Raw genomic sequence first — 13,052 nt, 5'->3', positions numbered from 1 at the left:
CTTCCCCCTAAGGTTAAGGACAGCTGCCTGCCCTCTATGAATAAGCCAATGGTACCTGATTCACTTACTCTGGGGCCTTTGGGCATTCCTGTGAATAGCAGAGAAGGTTAGCTCTGCCAAAGTCACGAGCTATCCTAGATAAAATGGTTGGCACTCCACCAAAAGAAAGCTTATAAAAGCTCTGCGTGAGGGCTGCACAGATTTCTATGGATAGCCTGCCCTTGACAATCTGCTGTCAGAGGCAATGAGAATCCAAGCAACAAAAGAGGGGTGGGTTAGAAAGCAGTAAGAAGGAAGATTCCAGGGCCAGAAGGTGATGGAATGGGCAGGCTTTCTTCCATCTTTCAAATATTTTCTGAAAGGTCCTCTTTCCAGTTTTTTATCTTGAATCTGTGGGAACAGTGAAATTTAGGGGGGAGACAAATAGTTTACATGATTTAATAAACAACAACTATGCCGAGTTTCTTAAATATTATCAGAGAAGGGATGGAAAGATGTTTGCCCTTTGACATCCTTTCCTGATCCAAGGTCCATGAGACAAACTTGTCTCTTTCTTCCTTGTCAAAATGACTTGAAGTCATAAGAGCATTTGCTGGCTTCACCTACTCTCCCTATGGGACACTGATGCCCATCAGTCAGTCAGTCACCCAACATATATTAAGTGCCTACTATATGCCAGGTACAGTGCTAAGTGCTGAGGATACAAATTTTTAAAAACCAGCCCCTGCCCTCAAGGAGCTTACAATCTAATGGGAAGGGGGGAGGAGACAGCACACAAAAGGAAGCTGACAAGGGGGAGGGGGAGGACCTGGAAGGTACTTGACATGGGAGTCTAGTGGGAAAGTCAGACAAATGCCAAAGTACAGCCAGGCGAGGAGTGAGGAGAGCTTCTGGTTGGTGATGTCGTGTCATTGTAGGGCAGCGGCGGAGAATCTGAACAGCCATAACGAAACTGAGCTCCGGCGTCATTATGAAGAGAGGCAGCAAGAAACCGAGCATGTGTATGAGCTGCTGGAGAACAAGATACAGCTTTTGCAGGAGGTAAATGTGAGCTCAGGAACCCCAGGCAAGACACATCTGACACACTCATTCATCCTCTGTTTGGAAATAGGACTAATAGTGTTCTACATGTGTTTACACACATATGTGCATGTGTGTACATGTACACATACAACCTCCACATATGATTTATTTATTGACTATTATGACTATGACCTTACATGTTGTATGTGTACATGTACATACATCCCCATTCCGGGGTCCCTGGTTTTCAGCCTTGACTCTTGGAGTCCAAAGGCCTTGATGGGAGTCTTGGCTCTGTCACTAATCCCTTGGTTCTTATGGGCAAGTTGCTTGTTTAATCCCTCTGATTCTCATCTGTAGAATGGGAATAATGATGCTTTCAACACCCACTCCCTGCAGGGTTGTTGAGAGGAAAGTAATTTCTAAACTGCATAGTTCAGTATACACGTGAGCAAGGCGATACTTCCACATACATTGAGTCAGCTAATTGATACAGTGGATAGAGCATTAGGCCTGCAGTCAGGAGGATCTGAGTTCAAATCCAGCCTCATATTAGCTGTGTGATCCTGGGCAAGTCAATTAACCTCTGTTTGCCTCAGTTTCCTCATATGTAAAATGGGAATGATAATAATAGCTCATACCTTCCAGGGCTCTTGTGAGGATCAATTGAGATAGCGCTTAGCCCAGAACCTGGCACATAGTAAATGCGATATAAATGTTAGCTATGTTGTAGAAGGATAATCATCATTATTATTACATATCAGTCTTGAATCATTCTTGCTCTATTACATGTCACATCAGGATAATGTAATATGTTCACATAATATGATGTTACTTACATATGGTATTATATATCATCCTTGAATATTTGAACATTCAAGCTATTATTACTTCTTAAATGGGACCTCCTGGAGATCACAGTGTTGACTCTCTATCCAGGAAACCAAGCTTGCAAAGAATGAGGCTGAGCGAATGGCAGCACTGGTGGAGGCGGAGAAAGAATGCAACATGGAATTAACTGAGAAACTGAAGGAGGTCACCAAGGATGGGGAAGACGTGCCGGGAACGAAGGGTCAGGACAATAACCATTGCACCGCCCTGGCCCAGAGAGACAAGTAGGTGACTTGGGCCACCCTTTGACTTCCTCTCTCTCTCTTCGCATGCTCTTGTCTTGTCGAGGACAGAACGCATTTCACTATCGCTGACTCAAAGAAGGGTTTAGGGGATTGTCGTGGCCCCAAACAGCGCACCAGGAGGCTCAGTAGTTGGAACAGAAGTAATCTGACTTGGGCACTTGGAGTGATGTCTCTCACAGTGTCACCAACTTAAATATTCTACAAGTTGCCATTCTTCATGGCAAAGAATAGCAATGGGCTGCAAGATTTAAAAAACAAAAAGGTTGGAAAACAACAGGGTTAAGAGCCTTGGGCACTTCCAGTGGCTGGTATAGACTTGGCCAAAGCAGTGGGAAGTCTAAAAACTAGCTTATATACCCATGATGATGATGAGTGACCGTAAGCCTTGTATTTTACATCCAAATCTCTCTTTTTTCAGTTTAAAAAAGTTTTTATTTTCATGCTCCTAGTTTATCATCAAAACAAACATGTGAAGTAAATAAGGAAAGTATTTCTATCCCATTTTATAGGAGGCAACATAGGAGAGAGAAAAAAAGGGACGAGACTTGGCACTGGGAGATCTGAATTCTGAATTCTGATCTTGTCGCTGACTGCTTTGGCCAAGTCATTCCCTCTGAGCTTCAGTATTATCATATATAAAATGAAAAGTGTGGGTGAAGGTAGTGTGGTGTATTAGTTAGAGCACTGGACTTGAGTCCAGAAAGACCTGAATCTGAATACTGCCACAGGTGATTAGTAACTGAGCCTGGATAAGTCTGCCTTGGTTTCCTTAGCTGTAAAATGGGGATAACAGTGTTGTGAGGAATAATGAATGTGTAACACTCCATTTCAACAATTATCTTGTTTTAAGCTTAGGGAACACCATTACCGCTCTTGAGGTCTACTTGGTTCTCTCCTCTTCAATTTTAGGGAGACTATTTTAGATGAAAAGTTCTGAGTTCATTCACAATGAGCCTCCAAAGAGGTAATTTTCTAACAATTAGAGCAGAGGTTACCTTCCTCTAGTTAAACCCTGTCCTCTGTGGCTGGGACAAGATGCAGTTTACTATTTTAGTGTCTATGGAGGGGCAGGCATCCATCCTGTGGAGGAAGCTGGGCAAAGAGCTGACATTTTCTTGGAATTTCCCTCAGCCTGGGTCCTCTAAATCTGAGGTACAGACAATGACTCTCCCCCACAGCTTCCTTCTCTTCTGCAGTTCAGTCCTCCATTTTCTCCTCCAAAGAGCACTGGAAATGCCATGCTTGTTTCAGCCTCCTCTTTAATCTCTAAGATTGCTACTTTCTTTTATACAAATTGATTGAAGAGAAGGAGGGAGAGAAGAACACATCTAGTTTCATGCAATGGCTTTGATTGATTCGAGGACTTTTCATGGGCCTCATTCAGGTTGTTTAGATCAATGCTACCAACACTGCCAAAGGCATCAAAGCTAAAATAGGGTGGTTTCAACCTCATCCTTACAAATGAATGAAAAAATATTTGTTAAATACTTAGGATGTATGCAGTACAAGATGTATACAGTATACAGATACAAATGGAAAAGCAGAGACAGTCCCTGCTCTCCAGGAATTCCTATTCAATTGGAACCAAAAGAGATAACATTATGAAAAACATTTTGCAAACCAAAAAAGTCAACAAGCATTTATGAAGTATCTGCTCTGGAGCAATGTTAGCTATTGTCATTAGGACCACACTATCTCTTATTTACTTCCTATTTATCCTATCTATAGCTTGTTTGTACATATTTCTTTGCTTGTTGTCAGGCCATTAGATTGTAAGCTCCTCCAGGGTAGGAACTGTCTTTTTGCCTCTTTTTGTACCTGAAGAGCTTAGCATGGTGCCTGACCCTTAGTAGATGCTTAATATCAACCAATCAATTAATAAAATAATTAATAAATGTTTATTGATTGATAGATTAATAAGATTCTTTCCAGTTCTAATAGCCTAACTGAGGAGAATCATCTACAAGTAAGCTTGATGACTTGCCTCAAGCCACAGACAGCTAGTTAGCAGCAGAACCAGGATGAAACTAGACCCTCCTGATGCCCTCCCTCATCCAGTGCTCTTTTCACTAGACTTTTTGTTCTGTCTTTTGAGTTAGCCTTAAATCAAAGATGATGATATCCCCTCCCCATCACTCTCATCATTAATAATATTCTTTTACTATTCCAGAAGGATTGATGAGCTGAGCCAATGCCTAGCTGCCCAAGAGAAGCTTGTTGAACAGCTGTCCAGAGAGAAGCAAGAACTTTTGCAGCATTTGGAAGAACACAAGGGCATGGACATCCAGGTATGACTGGGCTACCTGCCTGGGAGATCTTTTTCATCTTTTCCCCAACCCTAATTTCTGGTCAATGGGGCTATTGTCTTGTGTGCAGTCAAAAGTCTCATTCTACTATCTGAGATTCCTTACTATAGTACCTTGTTCAAGTTTAATTTGATCAATTATTATTTATATTGCTGCATGGAGATCTACTGGAAGAAAGTTTGTGCCCCTACAAATAAGATACTTAATTTGAATTTACTGGGAAGTAGATTTTTTTCACTGAATTCCAGAACATATCTCTGCTTAAATGCCACTTGTGGTCCTGAGATTCTCCAATAGAGAACTTTTGTGAGTAATAATGTAGGACCACAAATTTTGTGCTAGAAGGGAGCTATGAAGTCATCTAGTACAACTCCCTCATTTTACAGATGAGGAAGCTAGGACACAGAGAGGTCAAGTGATTTTCCTGGAGTCACACAGATAGGAGTTAGATATGTGCTTATAGACTCATGAGACTTGCTTCATTTGTATTCGAGTAAGCAAGTAGGTGGCAAGGCAGAGCAGGAAAGAAAAGAATGTCCCAGCTTTAGGGACTTCGAGGTATTGTATCCATTAAAGATATTTCTGTCGAATGGCATAGAATGTCTTGCTGGCCTGAAGTCATTTCTAAAAGGGAGTTCCCATATTGTTCTGAGCAATTAAGCTTTACTGGAATAAGTGCAAGGGAACATTCATTTAGATTGAGAAATTGTGCCATGTGGTTAAAAAATTAATCTAATGATCATAGATGTACATCATTGGAAGGTTGACTGCCAGGTTATGGATTTTGGTACATATTCATCTCTTGGTTTTGGTAAATACTAAAATGCATGTTTCAGTATTTAAAATGTTTCTTCAAATGTCAGTCCTTTGAAAGACCCATAATTTCAATGGTTTGGTATTTCTTTTTTTTTTTTTAAGCAATTGGGGTTAAGTAACTTGCTCAAGGTTACACGGCCAGTTATTTCTGGGTGTGATGCTGAGCGTCTGAGCCCTGGATTCGATCTCCAGGTCATCCCGACACTGGAGCCGTGCTCTTACTCGCTGAGCCACCTGGCCACCCCTAAGCAATTGGGTTTAAGTAACTTACTCAAGGTTACACAGCCAGGTGTTTCTGGGTGGGTGCTAAGTGTCTGAGCCCGGGATTCGATCTCCAGGTGTTCTCAACACTGGAGCCGGTGCTCTTACTCGCAGTGCTACCTGGCCGCCCCAATGGTTTGGTATTTCCTCCATCTATGCAGATCACAATCAACCAACTAGAGAGTGTACCTCCTTTATGCTAGGCACTATGTTAGGATTTGGAGATACAAACACAAAAATTAGATAGTCCCTGTCCTCAAGGAGCTTACATTCTATCATGTAGTTACTAAGCATGAGTGCATACAAGAGTATACATATACAAATAGGCATGGCAGTCAGCCAATAAGCATTTATTTAAACATCTGTATTGTGCCAGCCACTGTGCTAAGTACTGGGGACACAAAGAAAGATCACACATAGTCTAATAGGGGAGACAACATGCAAATGACTATGTACAAAAAAAGATATAAAGGAGAAATTGTAAATAATCAACAGAGGGAAGGCACTAGCATTACGAAGGATTGGGAAAGGCTTCCTGTAGAAGGTAGGATTTTAGCTGGGACTTGAAGGAAGTTAGGGAAGCCAGGAGGTGGAGATGAGAGAGAGCATTCTAGGCATCAGAAAGAGTATATGTATCTATGTATTTTTTAAACACACCAACAATAAATATGTACACAAAATATATTACAACCACTCCCCTCCTTATAGATGTTCTTTATGAGTTGTTGGGGCACCAAAATCCATAGCCTAGCAGCCAAGCTTCCAATAGATTGGATCAGACCACAAACTCAGTATATTTGTAAGACCTATACTCAAAACCTTCTTAGGTCCTAGTAGAGGTTTCCTTCTGAAGGTCTAGCCTTCATCAACTTAGGGCCAACTCCACAGGATTGTAAGAGGATTTAATTGAAGTACAGCCAGGTCTTAAATAGTGCAAATAATGAATTGACTAAATCCGACCAGATTATACTATTCAAAGATGTAATTGTCTAAAATATGGAAATTGGTTTAAGTGTAGTGGAAATGTGCAGGATGAATTTGAACAAAGTGACCACTTCAGCAGAATTCATTATTTGTACTAATTAGGACCGAGCTGTAATATTTCCAACAGAGGTGAAAAAAAAAATCAGGGTCTTTTAAAATCAATCAGTCTTTTGAATGGAAAAGGGAACAGAGTTGAAAAAAAATGATTTGCCTTTATAATCATTTTGTTCTTTGAACCTGTGATTTAATTAGTTTAATGAGGTCCCTTTACCAGGGCAGATAGTATCTTCTCTGCCATGTATAGCTAGCACTTAATAATATTAACTAGCACTTTGGAAATATTATTTTTTCTTTTTGAAACAGTACTTAGAGGTAGATACTTTTGTTATTCTCAATTTATAGATGAAGAAACTGAGAGAGGCAGAGGTCTTGTCCAGGGTCACATAACTCAGGTCTTCCTGACTCCAGGTCTATCATTGTCTCCACCTAGATGCCTGTACAAAGTAATAATAATTTGCTTGTAGTGGCTGCAGCAGCAGCAGCAGTAGCAGTAGACGTAGTAGTAGTAGTAGAAGTAATAGTAGTAGTGGTAGTAGCAATAGCAGCAGTAAGAACAGCAACAGCAACAATAACAGCAACAGCAACATTAGGAGCACCAGCAACAGTAGCAGCAGCAGTAACAGTAGCAGCAGCAGCAGCAGCAGCAACAGCAGCAACATTAGTAATTGCTAGAATTTCTATAGTGCTTACTATGTGCCAGGCACAGGGCTAAGTGCTTTACAATTTTGTACAATTATTATCTCATTTGATCCTCACAACCATCCTGAGGAGGGGGCAGGTGCTGTTATTATCCCCATTTTACATATGGGGGAACTGCAGCCAGCAGAGGATGAGTGACTTGCACAGGGTAACATAGCTAGTAAGCTTCTTTGACTGGATTTGAACTCAAGTCTTCCTGACTCCAGGTCCAGCATTCCATCCCCTGTGCCATCTAAGTGCCTGGACAGGGCATTATTAGCCTCTGAGGTACATTGAGAGATTAGGTAAAATTATCCAGGGTCACATTGCCAGAATGGGTCTTAATCTAGGCCTTCCTGACTTAGAGTCTGTCTCTCTGCCCTTTCTGCGAAGTAGCCTCTATAGTCTAATATATTTTATTCTGGTAATTAGTGAATACATAGAATATAGCAAATTGAGCCCTGGATGTAAATTAATAGATTACCCTGCATGGATCATACCACATTTGAGAGGTTCTTCTAATCTTTCTTGGCAGAGCTCAGGGGTTGAGCCTTCAAGCACAGCACCTGGTGGGTACAAGTGGCTGTTGGTCTTGGATCATGAGAAGAAACAGATGACAAGAAGGGTGGGGCATATCAAAGAACATCATTCTGAAAATACTCAAATGACCCTTGAAGCATCAAGAGGATTCTCTTTCCCTGCCCCACCCCACTAGTTGGTTATGATATGGCTGGATTATTCCAGCTGTTGGGCTGCTGCACAGAACATGGGTGGCATCAGCAGTAACCACAATGCTGCAGTTTGGTGTCCAGTGCCTAAGTCTCTATGCCATGTCTAGAATTCTGAGCATTGGCCATTGGTTCTGGTATATCCATCTTGCTTAATGGAGTGGGGACCCCTTGTGGAAGGAACTCTGTTATCTGGTGAGCATTGGGAGGGTCAGTAAGTCAATTCACTGTGAAGTTTGGTAGTACAATATGATTATTGTAGAGTGAGACCTCATTCATTCAGTAAACATTTATTAAGCACCTACTATGTGCTTAATATTCTTAATATTTTATCCCAGTGTTTTGTTATATAGTCGTATAATAATATTACCTATGTTTATACTAATATTCCATTGTTATAATAAAGGATATCCCTTGTGTCCCTTATTTATATTAATATCCCAGTGTTATAATAAAGGATGTCTTTTAATATCCCAGTGTTTTAAGCCCTGGGATACAAAAATAAAGCACTCTCCAAACCTCAGAGGGTTGTTGCAAGCATCCAATATGATAATATTTGTAAAGTGCTTAGCTCAGTGCTTGGCACATAGTAGGTGCTTAATAAATGCTTATTCTCTTCCTTTCCCACAGATAGTTAGAATTATTCAAATGGAAAGGGCTGTCTTCAGATGTAGTGAATTTCCTATTACTGCAGGTCTTCAAGCAAGACTTGGATGGTTATTTGTTGGTTAAGTTTTAGAAGGGATGGTTGTTTAGGTATGAGTTGGGACCTCTGAAGTCCCTTCCAACTCTCAGATTTTGTGACTTTGTGGAAGTAGGCTTAACAAAATGTGGCTACAGTTTGGGGATAGGCACTGCTCTGAGGTTGGTTTATTTTGTTTTGTTTTTTGTCTTTGGATCCCCAGTAACCAACAAAGTGCTTGGTATATAATAGTAGACAATTAATAACTGTTTGTTGAAAGAATGCCTGACAACCCCTGCTGATTGGCCTCCACTTGACAACCCAGGCCCAGACCCAGGAAAGAGTTCATAAGACTTTTTGCAATTCATTTTGACAGAGTTTCTGGCTAACACCCTGTGTACCCTTATAACCTGATGATACAGCACCCATTTGTCTTCACATTTAGAAAAATTTGACATCAGAGAGAGAGAGAGAGACCTTTCTGAAGACCTTTCCTTCCCTGATTCTCCCCTTTGTTTTTGTGACTGGAGGAGATTCTCTCCCCACACAAAGGCATTTTCAGTAGAGGTGTTATATGGTGGCTTTTCTAAAGTGTGTGTGTGTGTGTGTGTGTGTGTGTGTGTGTGTGTGTGTGTGTGTGTGTGTGTGTAGCACCAAGCACACGCAGGATGGCTGCTAGCACAGATTCTTTGATTGCTTTTCTAAAAGAAAGCAACTCAAAAGGGGTTAACAATCTTACTTTAATCAAACATATGTCATTTACCTAGTTCGGGGGGAAAAGTCAGCACCCTGAACTTCAGAAAAAATACAGAGGTTACAAGCAGACAAAATCATACAGACAGAGAAAATAACACAATTCAACAGACAGGGCATCTAGCTATTTGACCATTACATTCATACAGTGTTAGTTACCAGAGAGAGAAGCACCAACATCTGGGTTTTCAAAGCCAGGGGCTCAAGGCTGCCCAGAGTCTCATCTGGCCAAATCACACAACTCTTCACATAAGTGATCCCCAAAGCAAAACCTCACCTCAGAGGTATATATAGCTTTCTTCAGGATCAGAGAGCATCACAACCCTCAAGACCCACTTGACTACAAAGTAACAAAAGTTGTGCCTTCCTAAAAAACAAGCCTCCTCAAGCAAACCTCTCCTGTGGGCTCTGCTCCACCCTTCCGCAAACTCCTCCCACCACAGGCTCCATGTGACCTCGTTCAGCCTATTAGGGGGCAAAATATATTTTCAAATCAGGAAAGGTCCTCAAATTCATTTAGGTCTATTAAAGGGCAGGGAAGATCTTCAAACTACTATTACCATTACAGTATATAATTCAATAATAATAAATATAATTCAATAGAAATAAATTCAGTAATAAATATAATTCAAGCAGCTAATTAAAACCTTCGTGAGCCCCCAAGAGTCCCATGAAAGCAGGCTCCTTTACCAGATCCATCCCATGCCATGCCGCATCATGCCTTCTCCGAGTGAATACTAAAGCCGCAGGGGGGAGAGTGAGCGGTTTTTAATTTACCTTCCCTAACTACAATGCATCCTGAGGAGATGAAAGCAAGACAGTAGATTGGAAACATTTGCTCTACTATAGCATGTTAGGGAAAATTATTCACATTCAAACACTTAAAACAACTTGCAGGAAAATTCATTTGTGTGAACCGTGAGCTATCTATAAGGTCAATGAAAGGAGGCTGATCATTAATAATTGTTACCAGGGAAGTTACCAGGGTTTCTAGCCTTCGTCTGTGATGATTATTTAGAAGGAAGGCTCAGCATATTCACAAAATCAGCAGGAGATATTACAATGAGAACTGGGATTAGGGCTGTGGAAAAAAAAGCTTGAGAAGCATGAATATCACCACTATCCTCGTTCCTCTGTCCTCTCTTGAAGGTGGGCTTCACCTAGGTCACTTGATTGAAAAGTATTGCTGAAAAGACCAAAGTCACAGGTTTGATTTCCCTATAGGTCTTTTTACATAGGAAAACCCTGCTTTATGAAAACAATTTGCCCAAAGTCACATAGCCAGAACAGGTCAGAGGTAGGAGTCTTCCTCACTCTGAAGCTAGTTCTCTATCCTTTGAAGTCTAATATATATCATATTCTAGGAACACACAGATACATGGAATGTAGCACACTGAGCACAAAGCAGAAGTATTAAACTCCATTCTGCAGGCAAAACTCCCTGGTCAGAACCAGATTAAAATGTAATTGGGAAATGTAATAGATAAAAAATACAATACAACATCAGCAATGTGAATTTGTGATTTTCTAAGTCAATATGCAGCCTGCAGAAATCTATTTCTATTTGTTTTGACACCCCTGGTTTAGATTACATCACTTTTGGAACTGAATTAAATAGTTACATGGTCCTTGCTGAAAGTGTGCCTATTACTACTCTCCTGCACTTCTAGAATACACGTCTCCCTGTTTCCACAGGGGAGGAATCTTCATAAATCACATTCTCAAGTTCAGGCTTGTCAACCCCATTAAAGCCAGACCTGGACTCTCCCGCTCCCAATGAACCTCCACTCTTAATTGGCAGCTAGGTTACTAGAAACAAGGAGATCCTATAGCTCCTGAAAGAAGCTAGAATTGTATAAGGGAAGTACTTTGATGGAATGACATTACCCTCAGTTTCCCACCTTGCTGCCACCTCCCAATCCCCACTACTTCCTAGCCAGTTACTTCTTGATCAAGCTAAAACACATCAATCTGGATTAGAAGGGGCCCAGGCAGCAGGTTGACTTCCAAATTCTCTAAGGGTCCCTTTTGTATCTAGGAGCACCTGCCTGCCATGTGTTCTTGCTTCTGTGCTCCTCACCTCCACTTTAATAAGACACATATGGACACAGCCTGTATCAACCTGCAAAGTCTCTTTTCCTTGGGTGACAAGTGGCCTAATAATAATATCTTGGTATAGGACTTTTTGTTCCTCCAAAGTAGAGCTACGAAGTCATGGGATAGATTTGCTGATTATTAAACTGACGTAGGGGAGCGGGGGTTGCCTCTTTCAAAGCTGTGAAATGCCTCATCTCCTTGAAGCTTATTCATGAAACCAGACAGACAGGGAAGGTGCAAAACAGGGGAAAGGGAGGTTGAGTCAATCTCTTTGTTCTTTTCGGTTTCTGTGTTTTGTGATTTTTATAGCAAGAAATGTACCCATAAGCAAAATATGTTAATAGGGGCTTTCACTGAAGAAAAAACATAATTAAAATGCACAGTGAGATCAGCAGAAGCAGAGTGTTAGGCAAGTAGCATCATTTCTGTCTTACAAAGCAGTCATCTCTCATGACACTTTGTTTAGGTCTGGTCTGGACTCAGATATAAACAGTGCTGCCTATGGAACAAAGCATGCTATTTCTCAAAATAGCCCACATTCCCAAGTTGCCATGGAGCAATCTGACATGGAGCCCAAGTCAAAAATATTCCACATGCTCAATGCAGAGACTGAATGCATCACAGGAATTAATGACCCCAGGCAACTCTAGGACACCCACATATAAGGAGATTTCTCAGAGCAGCTTTGTGCAATCTCTTACTGGAGTGGACACCTATTAAATCTGCAGGTACCATTTCAATTTACAGATCATCATCCAGCAGTCATATGTCTTAGACACCCATTAGACGCATGTCAATGACAGTCCTTATCAGTTAACACAAAAGTGCTGAAACTTCATAACCAGCCCTTCTATCCAGTTAAAAGGTGTAAGATATTTATTTCCAAATTCATCAAATATTTACAAGATACCTGCTACTGTGCTCAAGGTCCTGGGCTATGTCCTGTGCTTGCCTCCCCTCTCTGGTCTATCCTCCACCCAGATGCCAAAGAGACGGTCTTAAAGCACAGGTCTGACCATACAATTCCCCTACCCACTTTAGATTTATCTGTGTCCATTTTGTACATACTTATCCCCAATGGAATGTACGTTCCCGATGTAAGAGAATGCCCTTCCTTAAGGACAGGGACTTTTTCTTTATAGCCCTAGGACCTAACACAATATTTGAAGCATAGCAGGTGCTTAATAAATGTTTGCTGTTATCATCCCCATTTTACAGAAGCTGGGATTTAAAGAATGAATAGGATTTTGGTGAGCAACAAAGGAAAGGTGGGAGGCATTCACGACAAGGCACACAGTTTATGCAAAAGTCCAGAGGATATATAAAGCACTTTCTGGGATAATGAATAGACTGTGGATCAAAGGGTTTCCATCTGTGACTGGTTGGAAACAGTACTGAAAAGCTTGGTTGAGGCCAGATTGTAGAGAGACTGAGGAGTTGAGCTAAGGAGTTTGGATTTTACCCTAGAGGTTTTGTTGTTGTTCAGTTGTTTTAATCATGTCTGACCCTTCGTGACCCCATTTGGGAC

General features: G+C 41.1%; 1 protein-coding gene across 2 annotated transcripts in view; it reads left to right on the top strand.

The window, feature by feature from the left end:
* Window positions 1–13,052, top strand: part of PDE4DIP (phosphodiesterase 4D interacting protein) — a 273,714-nt gene that overhangs the window by 145,326 nt on the left and 115,336 nt on the right. For both annotated transcript variants that reach the window (XM_069090199.1, XM_069090202.1), the window contains exons 6-8: window positions 918–1,041; window positions 1,963–2,138; window positions 4,330–4,447. In XM_069090199.1, the coding sequence (XP_068946300.1) occupies window positions 918–1,041; window positions 1,963–2,138; window positions 4,330–4,447 (418 nt within the window). The remainder of the gene's footprint in view (window positions 1–917; window positions 1,042–1,962; window positions 2,139–4,329; window positions 4,448–13,052) is intronic.

This window comes from Petaurus breviceps, unplaced genomic scaffold (genome assembly GCF_028583685.1).
Source record: "Petaurus breviceps papuanus isolate PSGF00001 unplaced genomic scaffold, PetGlider_PUasm1.0 186, whole genome shotgun sequence".
NCBI lineage: Eukaryota > Metazoa > Chordata > Mammalia > Diprotodontia > Petauridae > Petaurus > Petaurus breviceps.
This window is presented reverse-complemented; position numbering and strand designations above follow the sequence as displayed.